The sequence below is a fragment of the Cupressus sempervirens genome, chromosome 3 (genome assembly GCF_028749045.1).
Source record: "Cupressus sempervirens isolate cs-2001-9-10 chromosome 3, ASM2874904v1, whole genome shotgun sequence".
In the NCBI taxonomy this organism is placed as follows: Eukaryota; Viridiplantae; Streptophyta; class Pinopsida; order Cupressales; family Cupressaceae; genus Cupressus; species Cupressus sempervirens.
The window spans coordinates 255,612,333-255,624,826 of NC_143120.1; the positions used below are offsets into that span (position 1 = coordinate 255,612,333).

The 12,494-nt window shown below is 36.8% G+C and overlaps 1 protein-coding gene across 1 annotated transcript; it reads left to right on the forward strand.

The window, feature by feature from the left end:
* Positions 1–487: 487 nt before the first annotated feature.
* On the forward strand, positions 488–7,898 carry CARB (carbamoyl phosphate synthetase B). Its single transcript, XM_089819337.1, has 5 exons — positions 488–1,633; positions 2,235–2,696; positions 3,949–4,641; positions 4,771–6,333; positions 7,452–7,898. Exons 1-4 carry the CDS (start codon positions 764–766, stop codon positions 6,316–6,318), a joined length of 3,573 nt encoding a protein of 1,190 aa, XP_089675463.1. The 5' UTR covers positions 488–763; the 3' UTR covers positions 6,319–6,333; positions 7,452–7,898.
* Positions 7,899–12,494: the final 4,596 nt, after the last annotated feature.

A 12,494-nucleotide genomic window follows, 5' to 3' on the forward strand; every position in this document is an offset into this window, starting at 1 on the left:
TTATATATATGTTAATTGAAAATTAAAATAACTCATAAAATCCAAAAATGGTATAAAAATATACTCTGAAACTGTTAAATAACATCGATGACAATTAGACATCCTCTAAGAACTTTATATTTGAAATGAATAAAGTACCCATTCCAGTGCTTACATTCGCACAAAATATCCCAAATTTTATAATCTTTAATCATATATTCCTATCCAATATTATCTGATCCCACTTCTATATTTAGTGCTTTCCTACAAAGATCCAAATAAAACATGAAAATCCATTCAGAAATTGTCCTTAGTGGTATTCCAGTGCTTTCCTACTGAGATTCCAACATTTTCATGGAAAATCCGACGCGACAAATGCATCATAAACTTTTCAAAGCAACAAAATAGTTTTTAGTGCTGCCTAGTGCAAAGTTGAGCACAATGCACTCACTCAGTGCCAAGGTTTAATGTAAAAACAAAGTCGAATTAGGGTTTTTCATTCAGTTTTAACAAGAATTATAGTGGATATTCAAACTCCAGACTCCTTAAAAATAATGTTAGCTTCAGGCTCAAAAAAATCCCGAAAATTAAGCAATTAAAAAGCCTTCAAGCTCTTTTCGAAACCGAATAAGCCGCTTTGAGATGTTGACAGGACAGAAACCCTTTACGCCCTTACAAATACGAAAGGAAATTCTAGCAGGGGCAATTCAAGCTTCCAAGAAACTCCTTAGTAACTCATTTGGAAAATAATAGTCTGATCTCTTGAAATTTCCCGCCTGAAATCATGGCTGCTTCTTCATTGCTTGGTTCTTCTTCAGCTTCGAAGCTATCAAAGAAGCTTGATGCTTTTCCAGCTGGGCTTCGTTTCGAATCCCATCGTCTCGTTCGATCGTCTGTGCGCACACTCTGCAGGAAGCCCACAGTTGGGCTTTCCAGTCACAGCAAATGCAAGAGAAGAATCCGGAATGATGTAAATTGTTCTGCAAAAACAAAGGAGCAGGATGGATCCATAGAGAGGTCTGAGAAGAATGGCAAACATAAAAGTGGTAAGCGCACTGATTTGAAAAAAATACTTATTTTGGGCGCAGGCCCTATTGTCATAGGGCAAGCCTGTGAATTTGATTACTCTGGAACACAGGCATGCAAGGCCTTGAAGGAAGAAGGCTATGAAGTTATATTGATTAATTCCAATCCTGCCACCATCATGACCGATCCTGATATGGCAGATAAAACATACATTACTCCCATGACTCCTGAATTAGTCGAGCAGGTTTTAGAGAAGGAGAGGCCTGATGCTATTCTGCCAACTATGGGGGGCCAAACAGCGCTAAATCTGGCGGTTGCTTTGGCCGAGAGGGGAGCTCTGGAGAAATACGGGGTGGAACTCATTGGGGCAAAGTTGGAGGCTATTAAGAAGTCCGAGGATAGGGATTTGTTCAAGAAGGCAATGGAGAAAATCGGGGTTAAGTCTCCCCCCTCCGGGATCGGGACAACTCTGGAGGAGTGCCTGAAGATTGCTGAAGAAGTTGGTGAATTCCCTCTAATAATCAGGCCTGCTTTCACATTGGGTGGTACCGGAGGTGGCATTGCTTACAACAAGGAAGAGTTTGAGACAATCTGTAAGGCTGGATTGGCTGCCAGTATTACTTCTCAAGTAAGGCAAATTTTAAGTAGCTGGAAGGTTTTAGAATTTAATATTTTGGTGAATCTTCTTCAATTCTTCAATTGTGAGTGCTAGCACCTTGAGCATCCAAATATAACAAGATAGTTTGTGTCAGTGTTTTGTGAAGGCCTCTTTCCCAGTCCTATTATGTTTAGTTTGGAATCTCAAAACTTATTTCATTGTTAACATTTTTGAGCATCAAGTTTCAAGTTAATAGTTTTCATAGGTGCTATTGAAAAGGGAAGATTTCTAAATCCTATTATTTTGAATGTAGATACATTATTTTTTTTGAATACTCATATTTTGAGCAAGTGTTCTGCAACGTATACTTCTTAATCCTTTTACATTGAATTTGGATAATCAAAACTCTAACTCTTCTCCAAGGTAATACAGATTTCTTGAGGTCGATTTATTGTTCAATTTTTTGTAGATATATACATCTTATACAATTTTTTGACAAATTATTAAAGAAAAATGTTATTTTTGCCAAAAAAATGAGACTAATCTTCGTTTTGAATCACATTTAATTTGATAAAAGAAACTAAAGTAATGATTTGGTAACATTGGCTGCTTAAGTTTTCACTGTTTTCAGGTTTTGGTGGAAAAGTCTCTTCTGGGCTGGAAGGAATACGAACTTGAGGTTATGAGGGACTTGGCTGACAATGTTGTGATCATTTGCTCAATAGAGAATATTGATCCCATGGGTGTTCACACAGGGGATTCAATCACTGTGGCCCCGGCACAGACTCTGACAGATAAAGAATATCAACGTCTTAGAGATTATGCTGTGGCAATAATCAGAGAAATTGGCGTAGAATGTGGAGGTTCTAATGTTCAGTTTGCTGTGAATCCAGAGGATGGTGAAGTTATGGTTATAGAGATGAATCCGCGGGTGTCAAGGTCATCTGCATTGGCATCAAAGGCAACTGGGTTTCCTATAGCTAAGATGGCGGCCAAGTTGTCTGTAGGATATACATTGGATCAGATTCCCAATGATATCACTAAGAAAACTCCTGCCAGTTTTGAGCCCTCTATTGACTATGTGGTCACTAAGGTAAGGTTTCGATATGGTAGACTCGAATGCATAATCTACTTTTTTAATTGGTGTTAGTGAGAATCTGAAGTGTTATTATCTTTGCTTTCTAATTTCAAGGAATCCATTGTTCTGTTATATTGTTTGGTTTCCCATTCTAACCCACTGTACCCACCTGGATTACAAACTATTGTATGGAGGTACAGTAATCACAAGTCACTGTTGGATTCAGTCATTGTTAAATATTTTGTTCAATTAAGTAGAACTTGTAAAGACAAGAAATTCACGGTTGAGGGGCAGCAATATGCATTTAATTCTCTTGCTTCTCAGTAAAGAAATTATTGCTGTCCGACAAGCTTGCATTGAGCAGGAATTTACATTCGGGAGGGAGTGATAGGACTTATTATAATCCCTTGACTTTGGGTAAAAAAATTAGTACAGCCTATCAAACAACAAAATACTTAGCGCTAAATAAGATAAATCACTATTTTAAAAGCTTTAATATCTTTAGTAAGAATGAAATTGAACATATTGCATACTTTCATAGCCTTGGATGCACTTTCGTGGCCTTGCCATTTCTAATATAGGTTGCATATGCTTTCATAGCCTTGCCATTTAATGGGATTCACCATAATTCTTAATTACTTCCCAATTAAGTTGGAACTTTTTCTTTATACAGGCTCAGCATCAAATCTTCATTAATTTTAATGATTTTCTTTTAACTTATTCTGATTTGTCAAATCCATTATATGTTACATTAATACAGTAAACATCCTAAACTTTTGCCAAGTACTAAACTTCTGAATATGTTTTGATGACAACCGCAACTCAAGAGAAATAGGTAAAGGTCGATTATGAGGTCTTCTGGATAGTGTGGGGATGATGAAGCTGCAAATGATCAAGCCATCTAAGAGATTTGAATCTCTAATTGTCATCTGTATACATTTCCTTGATTTTCTTTGAACATTTACAATATAAAACAGGGATTATTTTATGAGCTGTTTATATAGCCAATGTTTTTATGCCCTTTTTAAACTATTGTTCATCATATTTCATTTGATTTTTACCCCCATGTTTCGTTTTACAAACATGTATAATTTGTGATTTGTTTCATGCACATGAATATCATTCCTATGGATATTAGTGGCCTTACGCAAATTTGCAAGCAACCCATAGATACTATTGGCTTTGTACTGGTTGGTCTTTCCTTTTTCAGAAGAAAGAAGAGTATAATAATATTGATTGATGCTATTTTCTTACAACTTGTGTTCAGATTCCTCGCTTTGCCTTTGAGAAGTTTCCAGGCTCACAACCAATTCTTACAACACAAATGAAATCCGTGGGAGAAGCTATGGCTTTGGGCCGCACATTCCAGGAATCATTTCAGAAAGCTCTTCGGTCATTGGAAACTGGTCATTCTGGATGGGGTTGTGAGCAGATGAAGGAGCTGGACTGGGATTGGGAACAACTTAAGTATAGTCTAAGAGTTCCTGGTCCAGAGAGGATGTATGCACTCTATGCGGCCATGAAAAGGGGTATGAATGTTGAAGAAATTCATGCACTATGCTATGTGGACAAATGGTTCCTCTCACAGTTTCGGGAGCTTCTAGATTTTGAAGAATTCCTTTCTAACACAAAAGTAGCAGAACTTAGTAAACATGACTTTTATGAAGTGAAGAGGAGCGGATTTAGTGATAAGCAGATAGCATATGCAACTAATTCATCTGAAAAAGATGTTCGGCTTCGCCGCTTATCTTTGGGTGTACGTCCAGCCTATAAAAGAGTGGATACTTGTGCAGCTGAGTTTGAGGCTAATACACCATATATGTATTCATCCTATGACGATGAATGCGAATCAGCACCAAGCATAAAAAAGAAGGTCTTGATTCTTGGAGGAGGACCCAATCGTATTGGTCAGGGCATTGAATTTGATTATTGTTGTTGTCATGCATCATATGCGCTACAGGTTTGTATGACATTATCAGCCCTCAAAGTATTCTTTAAGAAAGCTATTGTTTAATGTTCACACAAAAGTGGCAATGAAGATTGTGTTTCTAACATATTTGTGACCCATTGTCCTTTCATGCCTTTTCAGGATGCAGGATATGAAACCATTATGATGAATTCAAACCCCGAGACTGTGTCTACAGATTATGATACCAGTGACAGGCTGTACTTTGAACCGCTAACAATAGAGGATGTCTTGAATGTTATTGATTTAGAAAGGCCCAATGGTATAATTGTACAGTTTGGTGGACAAACTCCATTGAAACTTGCTCTGCCCTTACAGCTTTACCTTGATGAATTTAAGCCCATGTCTGCTACTGGGGAAGGGCCTGTGCGTATTTGGGGGACATCTCCTGATTCAATTGATGCTGCTGAAGATAGGGAAAGGTTTAATGCAGTGTTGAATCAGCTGAAAATCAAGCAACCTCAAGGAGGTATAGCAAAAAGTGATAAAGATGCTTTGGCAATAGCAGAAAATATTGGATACCCTGTGGTTGTCAGACCATCATATGTTTTAGGTGGCCGTGCAATGGAAATTGTCTACAGTGACGAAAAATTGAAGCAATATCTGGAGACTGCTGTTCAAGTAGACCCAGAAAGGCCGGTACTTATTGATAAGTATCTCATAGATGCGTGTGAAATTGATATAGATTCTTTGTCAGATTTTGAAGGTAATGTGGTTGTTGGTGGTATCATGGAGCACATCGAACAAGCGGGGATACACTCTGGAGATTCAGCCTGTTCTCTTCCAACAAAAACAGTCTCACCTGCATGCTTATCAACCATTAGATCATGGACTTTTAAGCTGGCAAAGCAACTTCAGGTTTGTGGATTAATGAATTGTCAATATGCAATAACTCCTACTGGTGAAGTTTACCTCCTTGAAGCAAATCCTAGGGCATCCCGAACAGTCCCTTTTGTCAGTAAGTCTGTTGGTCATCCTTTAGCAAAGTATGCTGCCCTTGTAATGTCAGGAAAGTCTCTGCAGGACATTGGTTTTACACAGGAAATTATTACACGTCATGTGTCTGTTAAAGAAGCAGTAATTCCATTTGAAAAGTTTCAAGGCTGTGATGTAGTTCTCGGCCCTGAAATGAGAAGTACAGGAGAAGTGATGGGAATAGACTTTGAATTTGCGATGGCATTTGCAAAGGCACAAATTGCCTCCAATCAAATTTTGCCTCTTGCAGGGACTGTGTTCCTAAGTTTTAATGATCTAACAAAATCAAGTCTTCCAATAGTTGCAAATGGTTTTATTGATCTTGGATTCAAGATACTGTCAACCAGTGGCACAGCAAAATTCTTGGAAATGCAAGGAATTCCTGTGGAGCGAGTTTTGAAACTCCATGAAGGGCGTCCTCATGCTGGTGACATGATCACCAATGGTCAGGTCCAATTAGCTATTATTACTAGTTCAGGGGATGCACTAGATCAAATTGATGGCCGACAGATTAGGAGAATGGCATTGTCATACAAAATACCCATCATAACAACAGTTGCTGGGGCATTAGCTACTGCCGAGGCTATTAAAAGCATGAAAAAGACTGAAATAAAGATGATTCCGTTGCAAGATTTCTTCAATGCTCAGAATTCAGAGGGGGCCACTCAAGAACGGCAAACAGCTTCAATTCTTTGATGTTATAGCTTGAAGGCAAGTGAATGTTTCTGTCTTCTACTATCTAATCAAGGGAATATTTCTCACTGGTTGTGGCTGTCAAATCCTGAGATTGGAGTTTGATAGGGACTGGTAAAATGATTAAATTGCTTTTATTTTGTCATTGTATAGCTTGCATATCTATTAAGCAGCATGTTTATCACTTTAAAAAAACAGTGCAGGTATTCTGTTTTTCTTTTTTGGCTTTTACTCTGTTGCACATTTTTTTATTTGCATGTTCTGCTCATCTTTTAGTTCATGCCAGTAATTCTACTTTGTATTTACAGAGGAGGCAATAGTATAGTATTTTACATTCCAAAATCTGACGTTGAGACTGTTATCAAAGAAGCTTTTGAGCTTGCTGTTCTAAATCGATTGTTTCTATAGATATATCAAGTAGCTTTAAATTGGTGTGTGTAATTACACATGAACATACACAGAACTTGATAAATTGATGATTGGTTGTGGTGATGCCATAACCATTTAATGGTAATGAAGGATGTTCATTTTACAGGAGACCTAATCATCAACTAGTCAGGTTATAATTATTCTACCAGTTGAATTAGGGACATGGGCATTAAATCATCTTCCAAGTCTTTGATATGTAGATGGATTTTTGACAATCTATATTGCTATCAGGATTTAACTTTGTATTGTCATTGACCCATGTTTCATAGAGCAATGGTTCACAAGAACCCATCACTCATTCCATATAGGTGATGCTCACAGAGGTGACCTCTCGGGAAGACCCAAGGCTTCACCTCTGTGAGCATCACCTAGATGATAATAGTTGCTAAGTGGACCATTCATTCCCAAGAGAGATCAGTTCTTGTGAACCACTCCTCATCAAACATGGGCCATTGAGTTTGATATGAAAACTACACAGTTGAATCCTGATAGCAATATCATAATTTGACCTGCCATGGAAAATATCTCCTACTTATCCCATGACGATCTGTGAAAGAATATACAATAAATAACTAATAATTGGTTTCGTAATACGGTTTGGCATCAATGTGTTTGCTCCCATGTGGCAGCCAGGACTTTCTATGTGCATGCTGAGGTGCATGCTGAGGTGCTCTATCACTAAGCTATTGATTTCTTTGTGGCTGCAGCTTTTTGTTGGGCTTCAGGTGTGGCTGATTTTTCCAGTACCCTTCCTTGCGCTTTGTGGTCAAGGCTCTTTGTGATTCTGATGCTGTGTTTGTTTCCATGGACCATCTAGGACATGAATCTAGTATAACTAATGTCTGTGCCCTACCACCAGGCAACTGATTCTCTTTGTCAATGGGGCTCTTTGGAGACTCACCATTATGGTTTGGGTGTTGCCCGTTTCTCCAATAAATACAATAGCTGTTTGAGTGAAGTGAATTTTGAATGTATACAAAAACATTGGCCTTTTATGTGAAGTAATGACTTTTTAAAAATTGTTTGGAGAAAAGTTTTCTGTATATGCCACTATTTGTCAAGGCATAAGATTGCATATGGAAAGAAGTTACAAGATGCGCATCAGCTGTATGAAATAAAAAGAATGACTATCCTTGGCAAGTTCTTATTTTCAATCCATTTTCAAAGGATTTTAACAAATAAACTGAAAAGTAGTTGATGATGACAGACCCATGTATCCTGCAATAAGACAGTTATATCAACAGGTTAGAAGAAACAAATGTAATTGTTTGGAGATTTTTTTGTTACTTTGCTACAATCCATTGTGGAGAATATTGAAATATTATTTTAGCCTCATCAAAGTGAAATATGCCAAGAATTTTGATTTTCTAGGGCATTTTGCCTCCTTACAGTAGCAGGAGTAGCGGATTGGAGTCCTCGTTAACTTTTTGGGACATCTTTATGCCTTTAAAGCTAATTAACAATATATGTTCAAGAGGCCTATGCTATGGTGTCTCTGAATCTTTTGAGTCATGATAACCCTTATCTTTAAATTACGTTATCCCAGAGTGTTCTGCTTTGATTTGTGCACAGTAGCAGGAATAGCCGATTACTCAGTGATATTTACTTTTTTTTCTGGGACATCTTGATGCCTATACAGCAAATTAAATAAAATATTCTGTAAGAGATCTATGCTGGGGTGTATTTGAACTTTTTGAGCCACGATGATATGCCTTCTTAAGGATCTTATTGAAGTGTACCTTGCTTTGACTTGGGTGTTTTATTGACCACTTAGAAAACATTGGATTGTTATTGTTATTTATTTTTAACAGTGCCAACGAAGTTGTGATGTGTTATAAAGTTCAACAAAATTCATTTCATCTGCTAGGCAATTTGGCTTATGTTTACTCTAGCAAGTTCTAAAAAATGGATATTCAGAGTATTGACTATATGAGTAGCTTTTCTGAGTTCTGTCACTGACCTTTTGCTACCTGAACTACAATATAGTAGCTCTTAGATTTAATTTTTCAATTGACTAGTTGTGTACTTAGGAGAGAATTCTCCTCATTAGGAAGCTATGTGAACTTTTAGCTTTAGCCTTTCTATAACCTCAATAATTATAAGATATATAGATTCTCTTTGTCTTTTTGAAGGATAATCTCAGTCCTGTCTCTGGTCAATTAGTTTTTAGAAGGTGAATTCTCTCAGGATTAGAATTTAATCAGTATTGAAAAAATTGTATAATTTCAACTCAATTGAATTGGTCTGCAAAGCATAAGCAAAAATTTAACAGTCTCCCACAATGATACAAATATATCTTTGAATTACTGAAAGACATCCCTCCACATTGCTTAATCAATCATCAAACTGATCTTGTTCTTGGATTTCCACTACCAAACAGTACATTCCATCACAGATTGGTTCGAGAGAACAACAAATACACATTTAAGAACTCATCAAGCAAAGGAAGACTTAACTGAGTTCTTTTTCTTCTGATAGTCCAATAACAATCCAAATGGATTTCGAAAAACATATGAAACAGAATTAGAGATTAAGTTTCAGATAAAAGCATGTATGTTTGAACAGTGCTGCAATGTATACTAGCCATAGATGCCAGTGTGGCTGAGCAGATGACAATATAAGTGCACTGGAGTCTAGACCATGGTGCAGGTGCACTGGTGTCTGTTAAAATATGGCAGCGTTGGTCAGTATGAAAGGATGAATCTAATAACTATGTGTGCATGCATGTATACCAGTTCACATACCAGTTCACCATGTGGACTGATATACATGCATACACACACATATATATGTGATCAAAGTTATTATCCTTGTCAGCAGCAATCTCAATTGACTCTGCATAGTTTGCTAAGTATGAAATCTGTAATTGTCTCTTGAAATCGTGCATTACCTTGCCAAAACGACCGAGCATTGATTGAGTCTATGATCATTGCCTTATACAGATTGGTTCTGATTTGTTATCCAAACAAAACTAATGAGATCGGTGTTTTAATTAGTTAATTACAAAAACCCAATTAGGATCAGGCTTTTGGGAATAATTCTAATTGAATCATCATGTTTCTTTAGACCAATCAGACATGAGCAACCTTTGGTAGGGCTATACATTTGGATAAAACACTAGATATAAGGACCATCAAAATCATAAATAGTTCTATCTCTGCATGTTATACTTCTGCAATAAAATCATCAGTGATCATCTCTCAGTTCCGAATATCTATTTGATATATATCAATTCTGAATTGCATTCATTTGCAAATAATAACACAATCTGATTAAAGTTTACCAGTACATTTACATGGTATCAGAGCTAAGCTAAGAAGATCGAAGTTAAACTTGAGAAATCAGACTACCTACTTTAATAAAGTACAGTCACACTTCAATCAGAATGACTAACACAATCAGGTTTGAGGATCGCCTTGAAGGAGCCAACAACTTCATAGTATGGAAACTGAGAGTCATGATGATATTAGAAGAGAACAAAGTAGATTCATATGTAAAAGATAAAATGGCAGAACCTGAGGATGAGCCAGAAAAATCCCAATGGATTGAAAATAACAGGAAAGCTATGAAATTGATAGTGTATTCTGTGAGAGATCACATAGTACCTATACTGGCAAAACAGACAACTTCATGCTTCTGTTCAAATCTCTAGAGAACACCTTTGAGATAAATAATACCGGCAGAACCCTTGCACTCAAAGCACAGTTGAATCACATAAGTATGAACAAAGGAGAATCTTTGAATGCCTTATTCATGACAATAATAGAATTAAGGGATCAATTATCAAATGTAGGGTATAAAATTGAAAGCAAAGAATAATCCCTAATAGCTTTAGTTGGCCTACCCAACTCATGGGAATCATTCAAACAAGGCATAAGTGCAAGCTCAAAACTCCCAAAGTTAGACTGCCTAAAATCCAACTGCCTACAAGAAGAAGCTAGGCAGTTACCTAAAGGAATCAAACAAAAATTCATAAATAAAGACATTGATGTTCTGAATACCAACCATCATAACAAGGAAAGAAGAACTTCAAAAGGAAGAAAAATCATAATGGAAAAGGTTCATTCAGACAAAGAAAAGATGTCTCCCATATTCAGTGTTTTAGATGTGATCAATATGGTCACTGTGCTGCAAATTGTCATGACAAAACTAAGAAAAAAGCATCCTATGCTAAAGTTGGAAAAACAAACAAAAAAGAGGATTTTGAGAAGTTTCTATTCTATTCAACACTATCAAATCATGTAGCAAACAATTTCAACACTTGGGTGATTGATAGTGGGTCGTCAAGACATATAACCAAATTACAAGAACATCTAGATACTATGGTGGAAGAAATTGAGGAAGAGATAATCATCAGAGATGACTCCGCACATTCTGTAAAAGGGGTGGGAACCTATAACATTAAATTAGACTTGGGCATCACTATTCAACTACAAGATGTGTACTATTTGTACTAGGAATTAAAAGATCCTTAGTATCTATATCTGCCCTGGAAGATAATGAATATAGAGCCACTTTCATGGATGGAAAAATCAGGGCATGGCCAAAGAATGCTACTTTTAAGAAGGCTAAAACCATAGGTATGAGACATCGATACCTATACAAACTCTGGATTGAGTCAAAGCAAGCACTCATTCATGAAACCTATAACTCCAATGAAATTTGGCATAGAAGATTAGGGCATATACACTTTTGAGCCTTATTATCTATGGAAAAATTAGTGATAGGACTTCCCAAACTAAACACAGTCCCCAGTGGTACATGTAAGCAATGTGCTTTAGGGAAGAACACTAAAGGATCCTTCCAAAATAGTTTAAGCAGGACTATAAATATATTAGAATTAGTCCACTCAGATTTGTGTAGACCCATGTCAACTCCATTATGGGAGGGTCTCTATATTATATAATTTTTGTGGATGATTTCTCCAGATATACCTGGATCTACTTCCTGAAATGTAAAGAGTCTGAAGAGATTCTTAAGAAATTCAAAGAATTCGAAGCCCTAATAGAGAACTCACTTGGAAAGAAAGTTAAAACCTTGAGAATTGACAATGGGAAATAATTCACTTAAGAAATCTTTAAAGAATTTTGTATTGATGTTGGGATTAAGAGAGAGTTCACTATACCTTATAATCCTCAACAAAATGGGGTGTTTGAGAGAAAAACCAGAACCATTGTAGAGGCTGCAAAGTCAATGATGTGTGACCAAAACCTTGATGCTTCATTTTGCGCAGAAGCTTCAAGAACAACTATCTAGATATAAAATAGATGTCTCCATTCACATCTTGATAATAAAACACCAGAAGAGGCCTTTACCGAGATAAAACTCGATATAAGCCATCTTAGGATATTTGGGTGTCTTGTATACATACATGCATTTAAAGAGAAAAAGGACAAAATTAGAACCTTCGAGGAGAGAATGGATTTTTGTAGGTTACAATGAAACTTCCAAAGGCTACAGGATATACCTACTTGAACAAGGCCAAGTAGAGCTGAGCAAAGATGTCACCTTCAAGGAAGGCATTGCCTTCAAAAGGTCAAAGAGCTTAGATGAGTTAGAAATTCAGGACTCACCTGAAAACATGGAGGAAGAACCTACTTCCAAGCCTTAGAGGGAGTAACCAGAAGAAGCCTCTAGTGTAATCCAAGCTGATCCTGAGATTCAGAGGGAGCATGAAGAGAAAAATCAAAACATTAACGAAAGGAAATAACCACTTTGGGCTAGAAAGGTTGTTGAGGAAGCATAAAACT

What these genes read in the sequence shown, in the direction of transcription:
- CARB (XM_089819337.1), top strand. Translation starts at nt 764, where the DNA reads ATGGCTGCTTCTTCATTGCTTGGTTCTTCTTCAGCTTCGAAGCTATCA. An exon ending in CTGCCAGTATTACTTCTCAA is followed by an intron (nt 1,634 to 2,234) that starts GTAAGGCAAATT and finishes CACTGTTTTCAG; the next exon opens with GTTTTGGTGGAAAAGTCTCT. An exon ending in TTGACTATGTGGTCACTAAG is followed by an intron (nt 2,697 to 3,948) that starts GTAAGGTTTCGA and finishes ACTTGTGTTCAG; the next exon opens with ATTCCTCGCTTTGCCTTTGA.